Here is a 27,960-nt window from a genome sequence, read left to right as displayed (position 1 = left end):
TCTTGGAGCCTTTCCTCTACAGATTTCTGTTTTAGAAAAAAGGAAAAAGCCTGGACCAAAGACAAAATAAACCTCAGAAGGGTCTATCTGTGCCCTGTGTATCTACAACAGGCAGCATCAGGGACGTTAGACCAACCCCAAGGGAACATCGCAGTCAGAGCCTATACTATAGCCTGGCCACAACCTAATCTCAGCTTTCACCTGCTCGTTTCAGCCTGTGATCCTGAGGCTACAAGGAGTAGGGGGCAGGCTAGATGGTTCTGAAAACTACAGTGAACTATGAGGCTGGAATAACTGGCTTGGATCACAGCTGGGAAGTGGTGTGGGGGCAGAGATTGGAGATGCAGCTTTACAGTCAGGTAGGTTGACCTTCCTCAAGGCTCAGCTTCCTTCCTTGTTATGCTGACTAATCTTATGTTAATGTGACACAAACTAACGTCATTTGAAAGGAGGGAACCTCAGCTGAGAAAATGCCTCCTTAAGGCCGGGCTGTGTGTGGGCAAACCTGCAGGGCATTTCCTTAATTAGTGATTTATGGGGGAGGGTCCAGCCCATTGTGGGTAGTTCCATCCCTGAAATGGTGGTCCTGGTTCCATAAGAAAGCAGGCTGAGCAAGCCATGGGAAGCAAGCCAGTAAGCAGCACTCCTCCAGGGCCTCTGCATCAGCTCCTGCCTCCAGGTCCCTGCCTTGTTTGAGTTCCTGTACTGATTCCTTCAATGATGAACAGCAACATGGAAGTGTACGCTAAATAAACCCTTTTCTCCCCAACTTGATTTTTGGCCACAATATTTTCAACACGGCAATAGAAACCCTAAGACATCTGTGTCCTGTGACTTTGCTCCTTGTCCTCTGTGTCTTGGGCCACAGAAGGGAGGCTCATGCAGGTCTCCACCATGAGATTCCTTTTGCCCGCCCCCCCTTTAAAGCTCACATGGCCTTCTCTTTATCCTCAGGGTTAATACAAGTCTGTAAGGAAAGTATATTTCCTGGAGTCCTATAGACCATGGATGACCACATAACCAGCCACAGCTTTTCTTTGACCTCTCAGCCTTCTGACAGGAAAGGACAGGGGCTGGACCTGGGGCCTTAGGCCTGAGAGCAGGTGGCTTCATACATATTATATGGAGGGGAAAGAGATCTGGTAGGTTGGTTGGGCTTGGAACATGTCTGTGAACGAGGGAAGCCCTTATGAGTACTGGCCTTTCCTCCCAGGTTGCAGGAACAAGTCAGGCAAGTATTTCCTTCCCTTAAGTGAACCTCATGGGGGACCACCTGGCAAATGATGGTTGTTCCTCTATCTAGTGAAGCCCTTGTACCAGCAGCCTGCATCCAACCCTGTTCCTCGTGTATATTTCAGGACAAAATCTCACCAGACACCTTCGGTGTTGTGAGCATGATCAGGGGGTACATTTCAGGGAGCATGTGTCCATTGACTTCTTTTTTATTGACATGGAACAATTGCCCATGTTTCTGGGGCAAGGTGTGTGTTCTGTATGTGACAGCCCCAGGTGTGATAAAGCCAAAGCAGTTAGCATGTCAGTACCATCGATACCGAGAATCCAGTGCCAACTACCTCTTCGGATCCTAGTGCTGATCCTCCTGACAATGACATTCCATGTACCTTGTGGTTTGGATTTGAGTGTCTCATCTGTATAGCAAGCCCTTTGACCTGAGGCATCAATCCACACATCCCACCTAGGAAGCCAGCCTACCCAGAACCCCCAAGCTTGTCCTCTGTTTTGGGTTGAATTGAGGCTAGGTCAAGTTAGGACCACTAGATAAGATTGGGGAGACCAGAGACACAGAGGGAGTGATGGGAATGTGGGCTGCAGTCCATACATCTGCACTGACATACAATCCTGGCTGATTCGTCACCAGACGACCTCCTGGCCAGGTTCCTGAGGGTCAGATCTTGGTGGGACATGCTTCTCTGCATGCACTTAAAGTTCTCCCTGGGAACCAAATGAGAGGGCGGCAGGCACAGAATAGGACCAGAGTGACCTTGGACACAGGCGTGCTCTGTGTGGGTGGGAAACCCCCAGGCAATGCAGACCCCACTTCAGTGGTGATCAGTGTGTTCACTAAGTGAGCTGAGCTGGGACATGGTGTGACTCAGACTTCTCGTACCACAGCCCAGGAAGAAACACACATCTCAGGTGATCCTGGACACAGACCAATCACTGAACTCTGTGAAACAGGGTTAGCCCTCCTCAAGAGTGACTCAGACAGTTTGTCCTTTTTCATCCCATGTTTTAAACAGCCAGGCCCCACTTAGTAAACTGATTGCAGACCTTCTCCATCGGCCATGAGCAATACTCTCACAGCTTCAGACAGCGGCTCAGGGATGGGCAGTTTAGCTGGGAGAGTGCTCACTTCACATGCACAAAGTCCTGGGTTTGATAGGCACCACAGCGTAAACCAGATGTGGTGGTGCACACCTGGAATCTCAGCATCTGAGCAGTGGCAGCAGGAGAATCAGAAAGTTCAAGGTCATCCTCCATTACATGATAAGTTGAAGGCCAGAGACCCTGTCGAAAATAATATGCAAAAAATAAAAATTAAAATTATTTTCAAATTTTAATTCAGGCATCTTTCCCTGAAGCCCTTGGTCTGATTACCTCATTTGGAACCAAGCCATTAGGAATCCCCAGCCTGAGTAACGGCCTCTTTATTCTAGCAGATCAGCAGCAACCTGAGAGGGTCATGGAGCTCTGCCTGCTGCAGGTCTGTGTGAGGCCTGATGCCAGGAGAGCCAGGGGTGAAGATGGTATACCACAGCCAGGTAGGGCAGCCTCTCAGGACACAGGAGCCATTCCTACAAGGACCTGGGTCAGATGCTCCACTGTCACCATCTCAAACTTTTTTCCCTTTGTTTATGAATTTGTGTTCTGTGACAATGGGGCATCAGAGTGCACACACACACACACACACACACACACACACACACACACACACACACACACACACCTGGCAGCTGGGGCAGCAGGTCGGAGCTGGGAACCAGGTCACGGTTGTCGCTGGTGATAGTGATGGCAGCTGTGGGGATCCCAGGAGATGGGAAGGTTCCTGTGGAGTTAACACTCAGACCATCCTGAGAATGTGGGACACCACTGGCTTGGCTTGCCATCCGGGAAGCCTGGCCCAGAGGTGACTGTCTGTGAACTCCGGCCAAAGCCAAGATCAGAACTGAGGGTGCTGACAGTGAACTTGACAGAGGTCTGGAAGTATGCACAGAGTCAGAGCAAAGCGACCAAGAAAATCAACATAAAGCTTCTCCAAAAGCTGAACACAGAAGTACCACATGACCCAGCTAGACTCCTCACAGGAACCTACATGTAGGATGCTGGCTCCCACCACAGAGATCCTCAGACCCCCCGTGGCTATTGCTGCACTTCTCATGATAGCCAGGAAATGGAAGTCAGATGGCCAACAGAGGGAGAGATGGATAAAGAACACAAGGTGGGATTTTATGCAAATGAAACCACAGCATATCCATGAAAATGAATGGGATGGGGAAATTTTATTAAGTGGAACAAGCCAGATTCAGAAAGACAAACACCATGTGATTTCCCTCCTGTGGAACCCTGACTTAAAATTATATGAGGGGTGTGTGTGTGTGTGAGTGTGTGTGTGTGTGTGTGTGTGTAAGTGTATACATGTTTTACATGTCTATAGATGTATGTGCATATGTGTGCACATGTATGTAGCGGTCTGAGGTTGATGTCAGGAAGCAGAGAAAGATGGATGCTGGTGCTCAGCTCACTTGCTCCTTTCGGCTCATGATGGCAGCATATGGGATGATGCCACCCATATCTGGGGTGGGTCCCACCTTCGTAATTAGCCCAATCTAGGAACATCTTCGGAGAGTGCGCATATGTTTGTCTCTGAGGTGACTGACTATTCTGTCAAGTTGACGATATTAACACCGCAAGTCTCTGTATTGGTCAGGGTTCACTAGAAGAGCATGATGGATCGAATGTGTGGACATAAAAGGAGATGCATTGGATCGGCTTACAGGACACAGTCTGAGCCGTCCACCCACACCTGTCCACAGGCTGGAGAGGCTGAGAACCCGGTATCTGCTGTATCCCTCGGTAGCACTGAGGTTTGGAAGATTCCGGGAGAGCTGCTGGTGCTCAGTCCATGGGTGGAGGTACAGGTCTGACATGCGCAGAGCATGGAGGCTGTAGTGGCCGTGGCAGGGTAGACACAATAGCAAGAAGGGAAGACAGGCGGGGTGGGGGGACACCTTGCTTTTTCCTTGGATCTCTTTATATCCTTAGAAGCCGTGTCCCTCACTTAGTTATCTTCTCTCAGAACAGCCGCATAGACATGCACAGAAGTGTGTCTCTCCGGCAGTTTCAGATCCCACCAGGTTGACAAGACCAACTATCAAAGCTTGTATATGAACTTGTTGAATGGTGACCTGCAAAAACTTGACATTCAGGTGTCTCACACACATAAAATGTTAGGGCTGGGTGATGGCTCAGAGGTCACATGCTTGCCACACAGGCATGAGGATCAGAGTTGGGATCCTCAGAACCCACAAAAAATGCTGGTGGGTGTAGCGGCCAGTCTGTAATTCCATTCTCAGAAAGTAGACACGGGCGATCTCCAGAGCAAGCTGGCTAGCAAGGTTAGCCGTATTGCAGAGCTCCGGGTTTGATTGAGAGTCCCTACCTCAGTGAATAAGGCTTGGATGAGCAATAGGGAAATGACTCCCATCATCAAGCTTGGTCCTTACCATGCATGTACACACATGTGCACCAAAACACAAATGAAAATGGAAAAGGAAGAAGGCTGCTTGGTACACAAACTACGATTTCTCAGAATGTGGTCTTTCAGTTTGTGCTGGCTAGATTTTTGTCAACTTGACACAAGGTAGGGTCATCTGGGAGGAGAGAATCTCAATTGAGAAAACTCCTCCATAGGACATTTTCATGAGTAATGATTGATGCGGAGAGCCTAGCCCACTGTGGGTGATGTCACCCTGGGCAGATGGTCCTGGGCTGTGTTAAAAGGCCAAGGGGAGCAAGCCAGTAAGCAGCATCTCTTCGTGTTCTGTGCTTGAGGTCCTACCTCCAGGTTCCTGCTTGAGATCCTGCCCCGACTTCCCTCAGTGATGGGCTGTGACCTGCAAGTGTTAAGATGAACTAACCCCTTCCCCTCCAAGGCTGCTTTTGGTCATGCTAATTTTCACAGCAACTGGAAGCAAATTAGGACACCATTTACATGTTTGTGTTGTGTGTTGTTTGGAATGAAAATGGCCCACATAGGCATATAGGGAGTGGCACTATTAGAAAGTATGGCCTTGTTGGAGGAGATGTGGCTTTGTTGGAAGAGGTGTGTCACTAGGGGCTGGCTTTGAGGTCTCACATGCTCAGGCCAGGCCCACTGTGGCACTCTCTTCCTGCTGCCTGCAGGTCTGGATGTAGAACTCTCAGCTACCTCTCCAGCACCATGTCTGCCTGCATGCCACCATGCTTCTGGCTATGATGACAATGGACTAACCCTCTGAGCTGTTAGCCAGACCCAATTAAATATTTTCCTTTATAAGAGTTGCTGTGGTTGAAGGAACACTAGCCCACTTGAATGTTGTTCTGGCAGGCCTTGCCCTTCTCCCCAATTCCCTCTGCCTTGCTAAAAACCATTAGATTGCATTCCTAAAGGTAGCCAACAAGGTTTATTCCCTTATTTGGCCATTTCCTCCTCCTGAAACTGACTACCAAGGTCCAGCCATCAAAGTACTGAATTCCAGCAATTAAAAGCCCCCTTTGGCTCACCTCATCCTAACATGGGGTTCCCTTTTACCTTTACAACCCACCATTTTTCTATGTGCCACATCTGATCCTCCCTAGCCAAAGGCAGTCCTTTGATCCTCCAGGACAAATACCCCACCCCCTCTTTCTTGTTCTTTTCCCCTTCTCCTTCATCGTCTATCTTCGCCACCACTGTATTCTAGTCCATTCTAAGACAGACCTCCCTTTCTTCTCCTCTAAAAAGTGACACCTGCAAGGTCATTTGCTGCTGTTTTTCTCCCTGACAGAAAGCAGTCACTTTTTTTCTTCCCTGCTTAATAAAGGATCTCTCTATGAAAACAGGTGTTCAGGTGTGGTTTGTGTTTAATCCAGGGTCTGGGGGGGAAGCCCACACTGTGAGGGAGCCCCCTTCAGTGGTCACAGCGTCTCTTCACAGCAATAGAAACCCTAAGTAAGACATGTGTCACTCATTGTTAATATGGCCCCATCACAGTCTATAAATAATCAAACATAAAGGGAAGAGTGCCCTGTTCCATGCCCCTGCCAGCATGATCTCTTGCCCTCAGAACAAGCGACCTGTGCTATTTTAATCTGGGTTCCTTAAACTAGTCAAGCTCTGTGCACTGTAACTCAGGGCTGTGGGACCCTCAGCACACTTCCCCTGCCTCAAGAGTCTGCTATGTGTTGCTGTGGGTGAGAGAGCTCCAGCTTGGAGTTAGCCCTCCCCAGTATATATCCCATGGGAGTCCCAGATTCACCCTTCTTCCGATAAGAGGTGGAGAGACGGAGGTGTCTCCTGCCTGCACCTGAGGGCAGGGTGTAAATCCCTAGCAGCCTACCTCCCACTGCTGGTGGGCTCTATGCCCCAGCACCTACGGAACCATGACTGGTTGCTTGTTATAAAGGCAGAATCCCAACTACGCCCATGTCTGCTGAGATGGCATCTGGGTCCTAATTACATTCCCAGAAGACACGAAGCCCTAAGCAAGAAATGAACAATGAACTTAACCTTAGCCCTCTGCTCAGAAATTTTAATTTCATTTATTGCTGTTTGCAACATGACCACTAGGGGGCACCAGAGCTAGGCATTAGAGAATCGGTTTGCCAGACAGTCTGAAAGGAAAAACAAATTCAAAACATGATTTTCCACCTAGATCCCAGTATGGGAGCCTATGCCCAACTGCAACAACAATCATTGGAAAATTCTTTGCAATGGGCATATCGATCAAAATTAAGAGGCTGATTCCCACCATGGAAACCCCAGGGCACAGGCCAACATGCTGGGCCCAGGGGCCCAGGGACCCAGGCCTTAGACACCTGGTGCTTGCGTGGCTCCCACTGTGACCAAGACCTGTCTCCTGTCTGGGATGAGTGTCTCTAGGCACGATGTACAGATATTTGGGCTGCAAGGTTCCCAGAGTCCCTTCTGGTTCCAAGGCTGAAGGTCAGACAGTGGGGGTCATTTTTTTCTTCAACCTTCTCTGCTAGGCCCCAGAACTTTCCAAGGAAATGGAAGATGGCTCTACACCCCTGTGTCCACAAGTAGAACACACTCCTTGCCTGTGATCTACCCTGGGAGACCTGGGGCTTGCTGAAATTGGGGTTCTGCCATACCTGGGTGTGAAGGTTTCCAGTCCTCTGGAGGCAACAGTACTTTGGTCTCTTTGCTGCAAAGACTCTGAACCTTAGTAGCGAAACATAGCACGAAGCAGGAAATCCTAAGACCCTATGGGTCAGTCATGGTAGAGCAAGGAATGGAGCCCAACTGTCTAAAAGCCAGGAGCTGCATCCCAATGCTGTTTCTTCATCCAAGGCCCCTGGACTGGAGCAGTTAGAACTCATCAGCCCTTCCAGGAGCAGCTGCCAGGGCAGTGTATTGGCCTTGCCAGTAGAGGAAGACTGGGTATAGGGGCTGCCCATGGTCCTAACATGTCTGCCCAGTAATGGGTTCCTGTTCTTATGAAAGACAGGCAGACAACGTCCTAGGAGTGAGCCTGTGGCACCCAGGAGGGCAGGCTAGAGGACAGGCAGGGTCCCACGTGGTGGTCAGGGAAAGCCCCAGGAGGTGACTCATGTGTCAGAAATTGGGGGTGGTTGTGTGGGCTTAGGGAACAGCATCCAGGCAGAAGGAACAGCGGGCACAAAGGGCATGCGATGGGTTCAGTGTGAGAAACAGGAATCTCCATTCATCACAAGAGTACCGGAGACTCAGAGCAGCAAAAGTGAAGCAGCTTAGATGACGGTTTTGCAAAGCCAGGTGTCTCGAAAATTAATGTGGGGGGAGAGGGGAACAAGATGGCTCGGGGGCAAAGGCACTGGCCACAAGCCTGACTGAGGGGGTTCCTGTGGGCTCTACTGACTTGGCAGAGGAGCAAAGTGCAGGAAGCAAGGAGAAAACCGGTTCAGAATGACTTAGTTAGCCAGGCCTGGAGTCTGACCCCAAGCGGTTTGGTTTTGACATATTTAAATACAGCACAACTTTGGAAAAGGGTTTCCTCGTGACAATTATCACAATAAAGCTTCAGGCATGACTACATGAAAACTCCTTTGCAAAGCACATGTCTTTTACAAGTCACTTGTGACCTCTCCCCGAAGAATGGGTTCTTCTGACTGAGAAACGGTGCTCAGGATAAGGGTCTAGAAAAAGGGTTTGTAATAGCAAACTCTTTGGCGAAGTACATGGGACCTCTTTCCTAAGAATGGGTTATTCAGGTGAGACCTGCATCTACAGATAGTATAAGATCACCAGACTGTTAAACAGCACCCCTCCTAGGCTTCTGGATGGAAAACGGGTATACATATCCCTTCCATTGAAGAAAAAGGCCAGTGTGTTTAACAGTTCTGGTTGCTCCATCACTATCAGCATGGAGGCCTGTGTCTTTCTACACACACACACACACACACACACACACACACACACACACACACACACACTTTCTTATTAAAATAAAATCTAGTAGCCTCGAGACTATATCAGAAAACCCTTAGACATGATAAGTTGATTAGGTAAAGGAGATACAAAATCAACATGAAAAACCAACAATCGTTAGGAACAGCAGCACTGGATATGTGGAAGAAATAACAGGAAAACTCTCCCATTCACAACACTCTCAAAAACTACACACCCAGGTTAGGAATAACCTAATCAAGGGGCTGTGTGAGCTTTACAATTAAGTTTCTAGACACTGAAGGAGGAAAATTGCAAAAGCGCCTAAAAGATGGGAACACTTCCCATGCTCACAGATGGACCAGCTGAATTAATATTGTGAAAACAGCTATATTACAGAGCAACACTCAGATTCAATATTCCCCATCAAAATCCCAATGTCATTCTGTACCCACACAGAACAAAAAAAAAAAAAAAAAAAAGACGATAAAATTCAAATGGAAACACCTAAGATTCTGAATAGACAAAGTAATCCTGAGCAAAAAGAGCAGTGTTGAGGGTACCACAATATCTACAGAGCCACAGTAACAGAAACAGCATTGGCACCATCACAGACGCAAACAAGCAGGCATCAGACACAAGCCCTAAACAAACCCACAAAGCTCCAGCCACCTGATATTTGAGGAAGGGACCAAAGACATAGGCTGAAGAAAAGACAGACCCTTTGATCCAAGTGCAGGGAACCTGGATACCCACACGGAAAGGGTGAAACTAGATCCCTGTCTTTCGCCCTGTGCAAAAATCAATCTCAAATGGACCGGTGACCTTAACGGAAGACCTCAAACTTTGAAGCTGTTATGGGAAAACAAAGGGAAAATATTTTAAGATCTTGGCACCGGCAAAGACTTTCTGAAAAGGACTCTAAATGCCTAGGGAATAATCACAGGAACTTTAAAAGCTTGTGTGCAGCAAAGAGACAATTAACAGAGTGGAGACAGAATGCACAGTGGGAGAAAATCTCTGCCGTATCTACATACATCTGACAGCATATATGGAGGCTATATGCAGAACTCAAAGAGTATCTAAGGTCACAACTCAACTGTCCACAAGGTTCCTGTCAGCATCAGAAACCCCTCACCCTCTCCCCCATGTCTCCACAGGTCTAAGCTGAGCCTCGAGGGTGTTGAAAGTTTGGAAGGCTTCTGAATTGGGCAATTTTCAGTTCCTCCTCAAATCTGAAGTTCTGCATTGCTGAAGATTTTCCTCTATTGTTTCCTGCTCCATAGAACAAGGCGTTCCCCTCCCACCAGCCCTGGGCTTTGTAAGGATGACAGTGGGGACTTGGGGCTGAAAGCGCTTCACAGCAGAAGTAGGGGTGGATGCCATGCACCGCCTCCAACCCGCAGCCTGGGTGTGTGAGATGTTCTTAGCGTCTCTTCTTTGGAGCCACAGGAAATGTTCTGGGCACACCTGTTGGGTTTTGAACACTGAGTGTAGGGCACATTGCAAGGGGGGTTGGGAACACTTGGACCCAGAAGCTGTCCATAGTGGCTCTGGGCATACCTTTCAACCTTTCACAGCTGTGGCTTCCTGCTCTGTGATGGGAACAACATCCTCTTCCTGAGGCTGTCCCATGGACTAAATGAGCCATCGGGTATGGTTCAGGGAGAGGAGCCACTGACCCCTGAAGTGACTACAGAACGCCAGGTCTGGCAGACCACCATGTCTCATGTTGCACTGGGTCAGCTGCACAGCCCAGAGTCTATTGAGGGGGTGCTCAGAGAGGACCATGGGATTTCTGCGGGTCTAAGGGCACCTCATGGGCCAGATTTACTGATGTCCCTGTCCAGGCTCAGCCACCTGACTTAAAGGCAATTGCTCTTGAAAACCAAGATGCCTTGAGCTGTGACTGGGTGAAGGGTCCTGACAAGGAAATGTCACTCAGCACTAGGGGAGAAAGAACCATGGGGCCACGAGGGGAGCATCTAGTGATAGACGCTAAGAGAGAGATGGCCACTGGGCTGCTGCCCGTTGCCTCAAAGGACCCAGGCCAGGAGAACAGTGGGGACAAAGGAACAGTGGACAGACTAGACGTCTAGGCCAGTGATGCGTTCTTCCTGAGCCTTCACGATCCCTTTGTCTACCTCTGGGATCAACCCAGAGAGCATCCAGGACCGAGATCCCAGAGATAAGGTCCAGCTCCAGGGAGATAATGACCTGCTGGTACCGCCGGGAACTGAAAGTCCACAGTGGGGGAGACCGGGCAGAGACGGGGAGGGGTAATGTGATGTCCAGGATTTTCTGCTTCGTTTTGCTGTGAAGCTTAAACTTCTCCAAACAATGAAGTTTATTAAAAAGCAGAGGAGGAAGAGGTCAAATGGGGGAGGAATGGAGTCAGCACCTCCTCCTGGGAGCCTTCCCTGACTGATGCTCACCCCTGAAGGCAAACCATCTCCCTTCAGGGATCTGCACCACCAACTTTTTTTTCCCAACTTTTTTCTCATTTGGCTCTGCCCAGATTCCCCCAGGCTAACCAGTTCTTCTATTTCTAGCTGGCCAATTGACCCCTTGGGAGATGGGGGGTGAGGGGGAGGGTGCCTCAGACCCTCTCACTCCTGCCTATGGGGCACAGCAGGGGTTGTCCAAGTAGCTGTAGCCTTCCTGCTTCTTCCCATGACAAGACAGACCCAAGGACACACCATGCTGCGTACTCTGGCATGCTCAGTTGGTAGTGCCACTGCCACTGCGTCTATCTCTGTGACAGCCTGGGATGTGTGAACTGCCACCCCTGAAGCACCCCCGAGGCCCCGGGGACACTTCCATGGTCACTCTTCCAGTGACCCACCCACGATGTCAGTAAGGGCCCGGGCATTGGAAGCCACCTGTTTCGACGCGGTGACTCAGTGGGCTGCCTGGGAGCAGACATCCTCAGACAATGGTCCTCCTCCAAGGGGCCTCGCCCTTCTTGCAGTTCCCCCACACTCTCCCCGCGTGAAACTTCCCAATGCACCGGGTGACTCACTGGCAGGCGGTGGTGCGCCGTTGGCTGCCTCTCTCTGCCTTCAGAGGTGGGTAAATCACGACTCAGACTCACACAGAGGTTCAGAGCTCGGAGAGACAATGGAGTGTGTGTGCACACTGGGAAGTGTGGAGGTGTTGGTAGTCGTGGGCCTGATGTAGCTCACAGCCCTGTGACACGAGCCGTGTGACCGTCACCAACTCAAACTCCTACTGCTTGTACTGCGATTCCCAGAAGACAGTGGAGTGGGTGCCGCTTGGGTGAATGAGGGAAAGATGGAACGGGGTGTGGGGGATGCTGCCCAGGGCTGTGCTAGAAGGTGGGGGAGAGGGGGGTAGGAAAACAGGGGCTCTGCCATTCAGCAGCTGCACAGTGTGACCCTTAGGAACCTCCATCTTTGCCAGGGGGACAGACAGGTTACAGGGTGTTGGGAAGATCCTTGGAGCCCAAACAGCAAAACAGTCTGATGCAGTCAAAGCCTGGGAAGCCTGCACAATGGACCTGGGGAGGGGGTGAGCTTAGCATGATCAGGAAGACCTCATAACTGCCTAAATTTTAAAGGTGATCATGTGCACCTAGTCCCAGGACGCCCATGGAATTCAGCCCAGTCACTGGGGTTGGGGAACATGCTCCCCAAGTATAATGTGGAATGGGGGCCTCCTGCCTACAATGATGTCTCCAGGTCTCACAGGCATCCTGTTAAAGTGAAGCCCTGAGCGGGGTGGTCTAGGGTTGGGCTCTGCATTTCTACTCTAATGGCAGTGATGCTGCCGGCATGGTGACTGATCAATCACATGACCAGCTGGCTTGGCAGCCATGGGTAAAGTGTCTGTATTAGTTAGGTTTCTGTTGCTGTGATAAAATACTATGAACTTATAGAACCCAGGACCACTTGCCCAGGGGTGGCACCACTCACAGTAAGTTGGTCCCTCCCAAATCAATCACTAATTAAGAAAATGCACAACAGACTTGTCCACAGGCCAATCTGGTGGGACATTTTATCATTTGAAGGTCCCTTTTCCCAGGTGACTCTACCCTGTGTGAAGTTGACACAAAACTAGCCAGTACAGTGGCCCTATATATCAGAGTCCCCAGGGAACCTAATAAAATGCAGATTCCTGGGCCTAGCTCATTGGGTGCTGATGTAACTGGTCAATCCTGTCCTGCTCCATGTGCTACCTCTATCAACCATAGGGCTAAAAGTCCCAGATTCAGGCTACGGGGATGGATATGGTGTCTTAGGGTTTCTATTGCTGTGAAGAGACACCATGACCACAGCAACTCTTATAAAGAAAAACATTTACTTGGGGTTGGCTTAAAATTTCAGAGGTTTAGTCCATTATCATCAAGGCGGGACATGGAGGCTTGCAGGCAAACATGGTGCTAGAGAAGGAGCTGAGAGTCCTACATCTTGATCTAAAGGCAACAGGAAGTGACCTCTGTACTGAGCGTAGCTTGAGCACAGACCTCAAAGCCCACCCTAACAGTGACACACTTCCTCCAACAAGGTCACACCTACTCCAACAAAGCCACACCTCCTAATGGTGCCTCTCCCTATGACACTATTTTCTTTCAAACCACCACATAGGATAAGTCTCTGAAACATTTGACCTGGTCACTCAGGGGCCAGCCACTGTGTTCAGTACTCCATGCTTATCCTATGGGCACTGAGTCTTTCATTTGATGAATGTCTGTTTAAATGCCAAGGGGTTGACCACACTCTCCCCAAGGCCATCCTTGTGAAAGACCAGAATTTTCACACCCAGGCTTATCTATGGGAACTTGGCTGGGTACCAGGTACCACAGGGCCATAATCCTGGCATGTTATCACTGACTGTTCATTTCCTGTGGTTGCCTTGTGATAACTTGGGGGCCTTCAACCACTGAGATGTACCTGCCACCATTCTGGAGCTAGCCCTCTGAAGTCGCTATCACTGGGCTGTCACCAAGGAGAAGCCATTTTGCCCCTTCCGGCTTCCAGTGGTGGCCGGTTGCCACCACATCCTTCCAAGTATAGCATCTCTGACCTCTCTTTGACCCAGATTCATCTTCTTCTCTATATGGTCCAAACCTCCTGCTTCTCTCTCCAGAAGGAGAACCATGATTACATCTAAGGCCCAGCCCTACACCCAGGCCAGTCCTGGACCCTTAACTTAATCACATTTGCATGGTTCCATTTACAGCATTCAGCAATCAGGACCTGATATCGTTGATTAATTTCCTAGCATACCAGAAGCCTGGAAAAGTTCCAGTTCAGCTCTCCTGAAAACAATTCACCAGCCTCTGTCTGTGAGTTTGGGTGTAGCCCAGTGCCTGTATGTAGACCTGGGAAGAAGTCACTGAATCCTGTCAGCAAAAGGGAGTTATGGGGAGCGAGGGGGGGCACTTGAGTGGAGAATCTGAACATCGTGACATCATAGGAAGAAATTAGGATTAGGATGTGGGAGGAAAACAAGGCAGGTGGTCCCGGGTGCTATAAGAAAGCAGGCTGAGCAAAGCATAAGGAGCAAGCCAGTAAGCAGCACTCCTCCATGGCTTCTGTTTCTGCCTCCAGGTTCCTGTTTCAAGTTCCTGCCCTTTCATGACTTTCTTCATGATAGACTGTGTTCTGGACCCACAAGCCGAAATAAACCCTTTCCTCCCCAAGGTGTTGGGTGGTGGTGTTTATCACTTCGACAGGAACCCTCAATCCTGCTTCCTTATTGGTCCTCTGGCCCTGCCTAACTTCCACATTAATTCGGAAATTCTCTGCCACTTTCCCACTAACGACATCTTTCTGATTCCTGAGCCACAAATATTTTTTTTTCCCTTTAAAGCATTAAAAGTAAATGGCAGTGGTACCCCTCAAGGAGCCTTTCATGCCCTGCTTTCTCTCCAAACTAGACTTCCTTCCTTCCTTCCTTCCTCCCTCTCCCCAGTCATATGTGATCACAGACTGTCCTGACTTCTCTAAGAGAAGCTAGGTTATATTTTTTAGTTGTAGACTTTCCTGGGAGGAGCTGGTGGTGTATTATTTGAGAGCCCCACTTGGCATCCCCAGCAGAAAGTTATGGCTCCGATCAAATCAGAAGCTGAGAACCACTGCTGGCCACCACTTCCTGTTTCCAGCTGTACTCTGTCTAGTGGTCCCCACTATGTTTGGGATGTCCCCGTCAGGGCGGAACTTCCTGACTATTTCCCTCTATAAGGTGGCTGAGCCCAGCTGTTTGCCACCACTCATCTGTCAGGTACAAGGAAGGAAACATGCAAGACACAGGAGTCCTGTCACTACAGGGGAGGGAGACTTGATTTTGCTCCACAGGCCCCCAGAGGCGTGGTGCCACTGGGACTCTCCCCTCCTTTGGATGTGACTCTTCCTTGCTGACATCCCACACGTATTTCTCCATTTCCTTGGGTCACAAGGTACATGTGCAGCCCAGAGTCACTACCCAGCTCTTCTTTCTCCTTCCCTCCAGTTCCCGGCGGGGCTTCTGTTAACTACATAGCGCTCCTCTCGGGATGTCTTTTTAGATCATTAACTCCTCTTCCTCCATCCCTTCCTCCTCCTGCTCATCTTCTTTTCAGTATGTGTGTGGATGTATGTGCTTGTGTGTGATGTATGTGTGTGACATGGGTAGTCTATGTGGGTGGGTGCATGCTTCTGTTTATGAATGCAGAGGCCAGAGGAGGAGGTGGGATGCCCTGCTCTATCACTCTCTCCACCTTACGCCCTTGAAACAGGGTCTCCCACGGAACCTGGAGCTAGACTGGGGGCTAGCAACCTCTAGGGATCTGCCTGTCTCTGACCACCGACAGAGCTGTGTGTTTGTTTGTTTGTTTGTTTTAAAGATTTATTTATTTATTATGTATACAGTATTCTGTCTGCATATATCCCTTCAGGCCAGAAGAGGGCACCAGACCTCATTATAGATGGTTGTGAGCCACCATGTGGTTGCTGGGAATTGAACTCAGGACCTCTGCAAGAGCAGCCAGTGCTCTTAACCTCTGAGCCATCTCTCCAGCCCCCCAGAGCTGTGGTTTGAGTCAAACATGTGGCTGCACCCAACTTTTTACGTGAGTGTTAAGGAGTCGAGCCCAGGTCCTCACTCAGGCTTATGTAGTAAGTGCCCTCACCCACTGGGCCAGCCTCCCAGTCTGGTGTGGTTTGTGTTTTCCCTCCTCATTATTTGCCCGCTCCTCGAGTTACCTTCCAGGTTGCTAACTGGCCCTCACTCGCACTGTTCCTTTCGGATTTGCCTATGACTTTGTTCTTTTTCATCTGCCATGGAGAAGGCAGCATGGTACTGCATCTTGAGACCCTGCACGGTCAGAGGCAGTTTTCCTCAACTCTCCTCCCTCAGCCACAGGACGATTTGTTCCATGTGTACTCTCCGTGCCCTTGCCCCATTCTGGTCTCTGTGTGGCAGCTTAGGCAGCATGCTGAGTGAGAGTCAGGCTATGTGATCTCCCAGACAGTGGCCAGCAGTGGTGGATGACCAGGCTGTGCATGCTCTTAGAGGCCATAAAGAACGAGTAGGCAAAGCCTAGCTAGAGCAAGCCTAGCTATGCTGAGCCTGGCAAGTGTGAACAAGATGCTAATCTTCAGGGTGGGCCAAGCCCCAGCCCTCCCAGATGGAGGGGAGGTGGCCCAAGTGTGGAAAAAAAACAAAAAGAAAAACAAAAACAACCTTTACCAAATTGGTTTTTAAAGAACTTTTAAATGCCTAAGAGATAATTGGGAGGGAAGTGCTTCCCAGGAGGAGGGAACAGGTGTGTGGTTGAGCTGTGGTTTGCAGGAGGTGGGATGGGGAGAGGTGGGAGGTGGACACTGAGTCAGAGGAGGGAGACATTCTGGTGGATGTCACAGAGTAAAGTGGCCCTATGCTTATGGTGATGTGCTATGAATCTCAAAAATAGAAGAAAATCATCAAGCGATGACAAATGTTGGAGCTATGTTTACCCTGATTTAAATGTGTATGTGTGTGTTTGTGTGTGTGTGTGTGTGTGTGCTCCTCAAACAGTACCCATATACCTGTATTAAGTTTTATGTATCAGTTAAAGTACTTTTATATTAGCAGTGTGTTTCCCACTGTGAAGAGTTTAGAAGAGATGGGGCCTTTGAAGTGGTTAGGTCACTAAAGGAGTTGAAGTCTTTCGGAGAGGTGCATTAATTACAATCATTTAATTAGTTTCTACTGAGCAGGCCACAGAATGTGGTGCCTTGTGCATTCTACTCTTCACATCCTACCTACCCTTCTGTTTTTCTGCACACGTTGAAGCAGGACAAGGCCCTTGCCACATGCTTCTGCCTGATCCTGCCTTCTCCCACCCCCAGAACAATGAGCCAAATAAACTTCTTTCCTTTGCAAATTACCCAATCCCGGATATTCTGTCATAGCAACAGAAAATGCATTAAGACAATTAGTTACCATGGAAATGTGAATTGCTACTGCAGGGGCCACTTTTCTTTTTCCATATTGGGAAAGGTTTTAAAATTTTTTTAAAAAAGTCATTCCTCCAAACAACTCCCAGAAACTTGTTTTGGTAAGAAATGGCTATAGGTCTGAAAAAGCCACTGGCATGTGGTGCTCCTGCGACCTGAACTCCCACCACCACCACCACCAACAACAACCACCACCACGGGAAACAGTCCCCCCCACACAGAGGTGAACCAGAAAACCTACCTTTCTGAAAGGGCCCCAGATGCAGCCAGGGCAGAGCCCTGCTGCTGGGATGAGCTTCCTTCCTCTTCCGTGAGCTTCTCTGGGATACGTGAGAAAATTAGCCCCCCCCCCCCCCCCCCCCCGCCGCGCGCCCCGTATCTTCCCCGCCCCCAGCAGCTGCAGAATCAAAGTATCTGGTGAACCATGGGCCTTTGACAGAGCACGGTTGGAGGGGTTCCGTGGACGGAGACCATCTCCAAAGCTACCTGGACTACCTCCTCCTGACACGCTGGAGGTCCTATCTCTGTAAGCCTGAACGACGGTTGCTGCACATAAGCAGGACAATTTTTCCGTGCAGTGGGTTGTGTGGTCCAAAGAAAGGAACACAGAAACTAGACCATAGCTCTGATCTCCAAACCACACCTCTCAGACACCAAAAAGAGGATCAGAAAGAAGGGGCCTTCCAACTGCCTGAGTCAGGCAGGCATTGTTGTCTGGCTAACTTAAAAGCGTGCTAGTCTGAGTTTGGTTTTGCTCATTTAAAGCGGTATTTGGTGGCATGTGCACGCTTACTCGGGCCACATTTATTTTGTACTTGCTGCTACACTGGGGAGTCCTCTGTGTATCTCGATGGTCGGAATTAGGGCTCCTGGCACGAATCGCGCGCCGTCAGTAATTACGCACTGCAATACCCGGTCTGAAGTGTGAAGATGGAGGAGCCCCACGGTGCAGAGAAGAGCGAAAGGTGGCGCGACTCTTGCTCCTGGGTCCAACCACCTGTTACTCAGCAAGCTCACAAGCTTAGGTCAAGAAAGAAACGTCCTGGAGGCGGGGCGGCTAGGGGGCAGGACCCAGGCCGAGTTCACTCCGGAGACTTTCACTGTGGGCCGGCCGCACCCGCCCTCCGGGCGCCATCTGTCCGCTAGTGGACCTAAGAGAGCTCGGCGAAGCAAGGCGAGGCGCACCGTGATTGGCGAGAACACTCGGTGATTGGCAGGCACACCAGCCGCTCAGCGAGCCGAGTCCCTGGGAGTCGCTTGAGGAATGGAGAGTGGCGGAGGCCCCGCCCAGGCCCCGCCCCTTGGCCGTGGCCGCGCTGGATGCAGGGCCGCGCGCTCCGCCTCGCTTGCTTTCCTGGCCGCAGCAATCTCCGCGGTTCCTGAGCAACTTCCCGGCGGGCTAGGAGGCCCAGCACGGCGGCCGGTGAGTACTTCGGGATCGTTGTGCTGTGGCCTTAGCCCTGGTTATGCAGCAGCAAGGAGGGTTCCGGAGCGCTGGGAGGCGCAGCTCTGCCGGCCTCAGTTTCCCCTGATGGGTGGCCGGGCCCCAAGTCAACTCCAAGTTGCTAGAAGTTGGAGGCCAGGACTCTCGCTGCTCCGCAGAGCCCGAGACGCTTGCTGTCCCACCCGAATGGGGTGTGCCCCAGCCGCGCGCCCCTCGTACTGCCCCGGAGTCCCGGGCATGCCTGCAAATCTCACCGTGAGACTGTACCGCGGATGGGACAGCTGGTCTGACAGACTGTCCGCGCCCCAGAACTGCCCCATCATGCCCTACCTCCCCCGCCTCCCCTTCGCAGGGCCGCACAAGACCTGATCCCTGGGGCGTGTAGGGGCTCAGCCCACCCCGGAACAGTCTGGCTGTTTCTCTCCTCCTTTGGGTCCTCAGTGAAGGAGGCAGGACAGCGGGAACCCTTGGAGCCTGCATGGAGTGACCCACCCTAGTATGAACCACTGGCCGTGGTGTGCCCACACCTCTGGTATGCACCGCACCTTGGGAAACTTAGGTTCAGGTCAGATGACTGGTCAGCCTTCTGGAAAATCTGACCCTGCCCTTTTGGGTGTGATTGGAGCTGCGTCCTTTCACCGCATTTGGTTAGTTGATGTTATATGAGATCCCAATAAACCAGCGTTTGGGTTCCTTAGAACTATCTCCCTGCCACCGCCACCTGGCACTGCCAGCGAGCCTCTAGTCACAGGGGTAGAACTTACAGTTTCCATTTCACACCAGAGGCTCAGTGAATTTGGGGCCTGGCCAGGACCACACAGCTAATGGACAGAGCTAATGAACCTCTGCCCCCAGCAAGCAAGTGCAGCCTACCTCCCTCACCTTGGACAATGACCCCTGGTGGTTGGCTGGGACTTTCCCCGTCTCTAGGATCCATCACTCACTCAGAGCTGTGCCCTCGACTCTTGATGTCCATGAGAAGCACAGGGGCTGCCTTCCCATCTTCCCCAGCTGCTGACCTCTGTCTCTATGGTGCTGATGACACTCACAGGTATTTTCATCTGACTAGGGATCTAAAGAGAGGTTCTTTTATGCACTTCCTTTCTGCATGTTCCTTGCACCTCCTCAGACACAGGCAACATTGGGTGGAGAGGCTCCTCACCTTTTTTCCCAGGTGGAAAAATGTGGGGAACACCCCAGTGCTGGCTTCCCCTATGGCTTCAGAAGGTTTAGGGCTGGTCACACAGAGACCTAGCTCAATCTTGGCCCCAGAAATACCTACACTGTATGACAGATACCAGACACATCCTTGTCCCTGCCAGGACACAGTGACAATGGGTAGGGAGCACTATGCTCTATAAGGCACCTCTCCTCCCACCTTTCCAACTTTAGGAGGGGCTGAAGCCCCCAGCCACATGCCAAGCCACTTCTGAGTCCCCATTTTTTAGTTCTCCTTACATCTTCATCCAGTTCCAACCTCCTGTCTTTCCTGGCTTCCCATCTGCCCCAGTGCTTGCCCTGTCCAGGCCCCTCACTCTGCCTGGATGGCCCCGACTCCCCTCTCTGGTCTCCCATGGCTCCAGACATTCTCAGCAGTTCTTCCATTCTTGGGCCTATGGGATCACGCTCACTCCTAGCCTGGCATGTCTTCTGGCCCCAGGGGACTGATGTTTGTCTATCTATCCCCTCCCTCCCCCAGGGCGCGGGTACATCTAATGCTGAAAATCTCCTCTTCTCTCTGCTTGTCCCAAAGGCTCAGCCAGGCCTTTGCAAAGTCCCTACTGTGGCCCTTCCCACAATTAGATGAGGGCTTCTCTGTCCATTCAGTCACTGTGGCTTTTCCATCTCAGGCTGTCTAACTAGATATCACCTTCCCACCCAGACAGATGCTCAAAGATTAGCCCTGGAGCATCTTCTCTTGGGCAGAGAAGTCCAGTGCCCGACATAAGATAGGCCCCCTGACCCACACAGCCAGCCCAGAGCAGGTGCCAGACATGACAAGCTTGGTTGCCCACCATTGCATCATGCCCTCCCAGTTCACTCCCCCTCTGTTCCTGTGAACTTGTCACATTGGGAGAGCTGGACTGTTCCTTGGTTTGGACTTAATACTCTGGGCAAAAATAGGCACCTGGGAGCCATCAAGGGCTTTGTGACCTTGTCTTGAGGGTCAGCCCTGTGCCAGAGGGCTGGGTCAGGCCAGGCCAGAGTGGACATCCTAAGCCAGGGGCTTGGTCACTGGTGGATTTTAAAATAATGCTTCATTTTAACTCCCCAAATGCTCCACATTCATTATAGAAAATTAAGGAAATGTATTTTTTTTATTCTAAAGTATAACTACCTATGTTCCTTATTCAGAAATAGTAAGTATTGCTGTGGGGGAGGGGCATTTCTTCCATCTTTTCCTACAGATAAGTTTTGTTTTTCATCCTAAACAGACCCAGAGTGATGACCAAATCTGTTTTAAACATTGCTTGACAATATTATATTTTGTTTTCTGTCTTTGATTCTTTGTACACAAGGTCATGGTTAATAGCTAGGCAGCGGGTACCATGTGGGGGCTGAGGGCTTTATCACTGGGCTCTCAGGACACCAAAGCATTGCTGTGGGGGGTGTTTCTGTGTGTGAGCCCTGCAGGTGTCTCTCACGAGTGCCATGTGGAAATAGACGTGCTGGCCATCTTGACTTCCTGTGGGGCTTGTTACCAAGGACTGAGAGAGTGGCAACACCACCCCCCACCCCCTGCAGAGCAGAATGAAGTTGTCCTATGAGGATTAGAACCTTCTGGATAGAAGGCTCCATGTGGTCTTATAGTCCTAGCCTCTGTAGACCACAGTCAGGCAGCCCTGTCCAGAGTAGCCTCTCTGGCAATGGCCACTCCTCAGCACAGCTCCTCGACACTGACATTTGTGTTTAGATGGGATAAAAATATGCCTTGGTGTTCACAGGGAAAGAATGCCAGCCACTCTGTGTTTTGGGATCTTACTCAATGATGGGTTCTAAGCCACTGCTCTGGCTACCATGGACCTGGGACCAGAGCTGGGTGACAAGGTTCTTGTTCTACAGCCAGGGATTTCCAGCCCTAGGGAGGGACTTGCCTAAGGTCATTCAGCCCCATCAGTCCCAGTGTCCTGAAACCTGGCTGCCTCCAGCTTGCATTCATTAAGCCGTGGTGTATACCCTGAGGTGCAGCCCTGACTTCCGGGCTCACAACAGCACCCAGCAGGTCCTCCCCCCCACACACCATCACCCCTATCCCCTCTCCCAGTGTCAGATCTGATGGTCTGATTCTTGTGTCTCTGTAGCCAGTAATTCCAGGGAACTGTTTTGAGTTAACAAGCTCTTTGACCTAAACTAGGCTTGGCCAGTGCCCCCAGAACCTGAAATGAATTTCCCTGCATCTACCCTGTCTTACCAGATTTCTTTCATTCTTTCTTTCTTTCTTTTTTCTTTTTTCTTTTTCTTTTTCTTTTCTTCTTCTCTTTTCTCTCCTCCTCCTCCTCCTCCTCCTCCTCCTCCTCCTCCTCCTCCTCCTCCTCCTCATTTTCCTGAGACAAGGTTTCTCTGTGTAAGAGTCCTGGATGTCCTTGAATTCACTCTGTAGATAAGGCTGACCTCGAACTCACAGAAACCCTCTTGCCTCTGCCTTTCAAGTGCTGGGATTAAAGGTATGTGCCACCACTGCCCAGCCACTCCAGATTTCTTAGAATAGTTTTGCTTTGACTGCAGTGTGCGCATGGTAAGTTACCTAGGAGCATAGCAGCCACCCATAGCCTGATTCCCTGACATTTCCTTTTATAAGGTGTTTTTACCTAAGGAGAGGGTTTCACACTTGGGTTTCTCTCTCTGTGTGTTCACATGTATGCATGTGGGAGCCAGAGGTCAGCCTTAGTGCTTGTTCTTAACCACTGTCCACCTTGGGTGTTCGAAACAGGGCCTCTCACTGGCCTGGAGCTCGCCAACTAGGCTAGGCTGGCCAGCCCACAAGCCTCCTGGATCAGCCCGTCACCAGGATTACTCCATAAGACTTCTGTTTTTACTTTGGGATTGGAGACTGAACTCAGAGCTTTATACCTGGCAAGCTTTTTCCAATTTGAGCTATTCCTGCAGCCCCCATTTAGGGATTTTGTTTTGTTTTGTTTTGTTTTGTTTTTTAAATGCCTCACCATTTACAGGTGGCCTTCTCCTTTACCTTTGCACCTGATGTGGAAGGTGTAGGGAAACCGAGGCACGGAAGCTAAGCAGCTACTCCCCGTGGTACCTGTGGTTATGAAGCAGTGTCCTGTTGTCAGGAAGGTGGCCTCTTTTCCGTCACAGAGAGAAAGCTGGGCAGAAGCCCTGAGAGCTAGAGTTTAGGGCCTCAGTAGAGGCATTTGGGAAACCCTGGCCAAAGTGGAGCTGCAGCTGCAGCTGAAGGTTGTGAGACTTTGTGCTGAGGGGGTAGGAGGGCTCCCGAGGGGGGCCGCTGCAGGCACAAGCATGGAGGTAGCAGTTGCTAGGTACTATGGGACGGCAGCCAGCGTGTCAGCGCAGGGACCAGGAGAAGGGCAGGGAGCACGCAAGGCCTCTTTCAGCAACAACATGTTTGCTGAGGTTGGAGGAATCGGAAGAGTGGGTTTGAACCCAGCCCCAGAAAGAACCTCAGGCTGTTTGGACAGTTCCTCCTCCTCCCAGACCTCAGAGTCTGGGTCTGGGCGATGGGGGAGATTAAAGGCTGAGCAGTCTCTTCACCAGGGACCTGGGATGGTGTGTTCCTCCTTGCTAGGCTTGGAGGAGCCCACAGAATGTGCATGTGAGGACTGAGCAGAGCTTTTGCCTAATGGCAGTGCCGTGCCTTGTGTCTGTGGGGTAGGAGAGCCCCGTCTGCCTTTAGTGAAAGTGAAAAGTGGTACCTTTGCTCTGTGGCGGGGGAGCCAGTGGAGGAGGCAGCTTGCAGGTGACCTTTCTTGAGTCTGAGGTGGTCTGGCATGCAAGGCCCTTTTGCTGCCCGGTCAAGCCCCTAAGTAACGGCTCTGTGTGGAGAACCCAGCCCCATGCTCCCTGTACTGCTGGCTGGCTGTGGCTCCCCTTGGGTCTGTGGGTTCCTGTGAGTGTGAAGCCCCTGCCAATTTGCATATCCTTGTGGGTCCGTGGGTCCGTGGGTCCGTGGATGTGTAGCCCTCTATTGGTCTACACGTTCCCTTGGATCTACATGCCCCCATGGGGCTGAACATGTGGCTAGCTGACAAGATTTGCAAGGCATTGGCATTCCCGGAAGCCTGCATTTGGGAGACAGCTCGGAACCCTGCGTTGATTTCCAAGCAGATTCATGAGGTTTGGCCATGCTTTTTGGTTTTAAATATCCCTGGGGAATGTTTTAAAATAAGGGCTTAAAAAACATAAATAAGAAAGTAAATTGAATTAAGGACTCTGCTCCATGCAGGAGAATGTTAGATTGAAATCTGCTTTGCCCTTTGGACACAGCTCCCATTGCTGGGACCCATTTGTAGTTAGGGGTGGAACAGAACTGGAAGAGTCTGTGAGCATGTAGGCCTGGGTCCATCCCTGGCTTTTCTAGTGGCTCCCTGTGCAGAACCACCCATCAGGGAGCTACTTGGCCAGGATCCGGGCTAGGTGCTGAGACCTGGTCCTTTTCAGCTTGGTCTTGGGTCCCCTGCCCTCACAGTCACCCTGAGCATGGAGGGTGATAAGGACACTGATGCTTGGAAAGGCACATGGCTGTTCAGGATCGCATGGTTGGTAGCCCAAGCCAAGAGGTCAGGGGCCCTTTGAATCAAAATTCTATTTCCTCATTACGAGACTCCTGAGCTTGTTTCCTTAAAAGTGATGAAGAGGACAGATATGGCCTTGGCTTTGGGGAGGGTCATTTGGGAATCTGAGGAATGGTCTCACCACACTCCAGTGTGCAGGGGTCCAGCAGTTTCAGGGGTCTCTGTCCCCTCAAAGTCCTTCTAGGCTCGGGATCCTCCAGCGCTTGCTGTTCCACGGTCTCTGCTCATGGCTGCCTTAATTACGATGACCTGTTATTTTCCAAGTTGCTAAGCAGCATGCAAGGCCCTTTTGCTGGCCGGTCAAGCCCCTTCACCAGTGCTGAGTACTGACTGATCTCCAGGCTCTTCTAGATGTTACTTCTCATCCCACTACTGGCTTTTCATAATGTGTGTTAAAAGCTGGGGTGTGTGGTCCTGAGACTAGGACCTGGTCCCCAGAATTTGCCAGTTGTGCCCCCTACCTCAGCCTTATCACCTATGTTTACCCTATCGGGGTGCTTGTTTCTTCTTAAAAAAAAAAAAGATTGGTTTTGATTTTATGTATATAAGAGTTTTGTCTGTGTGTATGTATGCATGTATACCATGTGTGTGCGTTGCGGTGCCAGGAGACAGCATCATGCCCACTGGAATTAGAGTGCTAGACAGTTGTGAGCTGCCAAGAGGGTGCTGGCAGTCAAACCCAGGTCCTCTGGAAGAGCACCCAGTACTCTTAACAGCTGTCTCTCCAGCGCCAGGGTTCATTTCTTCAAGCTTCCATTAGAAATCGGTGTGTTTACTGAAGCTCACTAGTGTGTTTACAGTGGGTCTGCTGTTGTGGAATCCAAAGGCTCAAGCCAAGATGTGTCCAGGCCTGATCCTTCTGGACTTCCAGGCTATTCTCACCTCTCCAGCTCCTGGGGTGGCTGTCAGTCCTTGGTGTTTGGCTACTTGTAGCTAGCTGTATGACTGCAGCCTCTGGTCCATCTCCATGTGGCCCCTGTGCTGTGTCTGTTCCTAAGGACCCCACCAATTGAACTTAGGACCAGCCTAAGCCCGTGTGATCACATTCAAACAGCTTCTGCTACCACGTCAGCACAGACTCATTTTTCCGGATAAAGTTACTTGCACAGATGCTGGGTGACACATGTTGGTCCCCATGCATCCCCCATGGTCAGGACCTATCTATGTTCAGTATACTGCACGCCCCATCTTTCTGAGTGTCAACAATGTCATCCTCATTTCTCAAATGAAGGCACGAAAGCCCCAGGTCACCTGGCTTGACCTGAGGAGATGGGAACTGGAAGCCACCCCCGTAGGGCTGTCAAATTAAATGAGATTGCTGAGCTTGGCAGCTCACACCCAGTTCCTTGTTTTACCATCAGGCTGGTTCAGGGGCCTTTTTGTTATGTCTGACCCTCCTCTTTGTTTGCAGGCAAGATGGACTCCGGCACTCCACCTCCAAGCCCCTCAGGCCCACCTCCTCCATCCGCACCGCAGCCCCAGGCCCGGGCCCGGCTCAATGCCACTGCCTCACTGGAGCAGGAAAAGGTTGAAGCACCACATGCTCCCAGACCTCAGGCTGATCCCAGCGCTGGACCGGGTGCTGGGGAAGACACCACTCCAGAGGGGCCACGGGCCCCTCATGCCAGCAGTCGAGAAGGAGTAAATAAGGCTGGTAAGGGATTAGGTCCAGGAGGTCCTGCAGTCCTCAGCCCACAGCAACTTGGGGAAGCAGGGTGGGCACGTGGCCCAGGTTCCTCAAGTTGGGGCTGCTCTGCAGTACCAAAGTGTGTGTGGATGTCAACTGTGTGACCAGCCCTCCAGTCAGTGCCTTTCTCTTGTGTAACAGCCTCATTTACAGGTGGACCACATGACTCAGAGATGTCCACAGTCACGCCTGCCGTCTCTGTGGTCCTACTTGGACCCCCAGCTCTCAGAGTGGCTTGAGGGCTTAGTGGTTCAGTCCTGTGTCTTACCTCTGGATTGTCACCTGTCCCTCTCTGCACCTTGGGGTCATTCTGCGTCCTTCAGATTGGCCCTCGTGGTCTCCCACCTCCTTTTTGCCCACGGAGCACCTCTGTCCCCAAAGTGCTCTGCTCACTTCACCTTTTGGGATGCCACTTGTTCATGAGGTCTTCTACCTCTGGCTCTTCTAGCTTCAACCTATGGGAAGACCATATATTCTGTTGGCACCTGTGGGGTACAAGCATACATGTACACACACATTCTCTCTCTCTCTCTCTCTGAACAGAAGTTTCCAGAGGAATAGCCTCCTTATTCTATGTTGCACTCTGATGTTCTATTCCCAGTTTCTTATTTAAAATTAAAAAGTATTTCTTTGGGGGAGCATTTAAATTAACCTCATGGGCCTCTGCTGAGTGAACACTAAGCCTTGGGAATAGTTACCATTCACCTCTGACTTAAAAGTGTCCTGAGATGCAGTGGGACCGTTATGGGCTGAGTGTGGGCCTCTGTGCCCTTGCTTGGGCTGGCCTGTGTGATCACACTGGGGCTTCTTGTCAGCCTCTGGCCTCCCCAGCTTCTTGTGCCTCCAGATGGCATGTGTCCCTCTCCTTCTGTGTCAGATGCCAAATGGGGATGGGGGGCAAAGGGGGAACACGGAGGTGGAAAGTAAGCATCTTATAAAATGCCTGAGAGCACCAGCGCACTACCAGCAGAGTTAGCGTCTAACAGTGCAGGACAGATGCTGCAAGGGATCTGCGGGGCAGAGGATGGGAGCCTGCCAGGAACGAGCACCGGGGGCCATGTGTAGAGAGTGGACTTGACCTATCATGATGCAGGAGGACAATGCTGCCTCTTGGAGGCAACTGACTGGCATTGACTCTGGCTCTGGATCCTGTGTACTAGGCCCACCCCCTCCAGTTAGTCCTGCCACCCTGCATTTGTGTGGCTTTACAGTTTCACTTGACACCGTGTTCCAGTGTGTGGCATCATTCATTGGACCTTTGCCAGCGGTGGCCAGTCACAGAGTGGGGCTGTATCTTTGGGTGAAGGTTTGTGTCAGATTACGTCTCCTCACAGGCTGTAAAGAGGGGATGCCTATGTGGCCTCTGCTGCTGCCATGCAGGTGATGAGACTGTCCCTTGCTGTATCTGGCTGGGTTGTTGTGAGGCTCCTTTTTGTCCCTGGGTGGTAGGTATGAGTGATGGGGTACAACCTCCAGTCCTGGTCAGTTTGTTCTGTAGCAGGCTTTCTCAGACCACCAGCCCCCAAATCATGACACAGAGACTTCTTTTTAACTATGAAAGCTCAGCCTTTAGCTTATGTTTGGCCCACTGGCTCTTATAGCTTAATTTAACCTCTTTCTCTTAATCTACATTTTGCCTCGGTGGTTTTTTACCTGTCTTTCATTCCATGTCTTATTTTCCTGCTTCTTCCGTGTCTGGCTGGCTAGCCCCAGGCATCTCCATCTCCTTTTCCCTCATTCTTTTCTCTTCTGAGCCTAGGTTCCTTCTCCTACTTATTCTCTCTGCCTGCCAACCCCACCTATCCCTCTCCTGCCTAGCTATTGGTCGTTGCGCTTTTTATTAGACCAGTCAGGTGCATTAGGCAGGCAGGGTGAGACAGCAACACATCTTTATATTGTTAAACCAATGCAGCATAAGTAAATGTAACACACCTTTACATAGTTAAAGTAATAGTCCACAACACAAATGTAAA

At 50.7% G+C, this 27,960-nt stretch overlaps 1 protein-coding gene across 2 annotated transcripts in view; it reads left to right on the top strand.

The window, feature by feature from the left end:
* The window catches only part of Wfs1 (wolframin ER transmembrane glycoprotein), a 52,235-nt gene that overhangs the window by 7,455 nt on the left and 16,820 nt on the right, over positions 1 to 27,960 (top strand). Inside the window, exons 1-2 of one of the 2 annotated variants that reach the window (XM_036200517.1) lie at positions 18,375 to 18,511; positions 25,712 to 25,954. In XM_036200517.1, coding sequence (XP_036056410.1) covers positions 25,717 to 25,954 — 238 coding nt within the window. In that variant the 5' untranslated portion in view covers positions 18,375 to 18,511; positions 25,712 to 25,716. Of the gene's footprint in view, positions 1 to 18,374; positions 18,512 to 25,711; positions 25,955 to 27,960 lie in introns of those variants that run through there. The other variant, XM_036200516.1, reaches the window with a different exon arrangement.

Source organism: Onychomys torridus, chromosome 10 (assembly GCF_903995425.1).
Source record: "Onychomys torridus chromosome 10, mOncTor1.1, whole genome shotgun sequence".
Lineage (NCBI taxonomy): Eukaryota > Metazoa > Chordata > Mammalia > Rodentia > Cricetidae > Onychomys > Onychomys torridus.
This window is presented reverse-complemented; position numbering and strand designations above follow the sequence as displayed.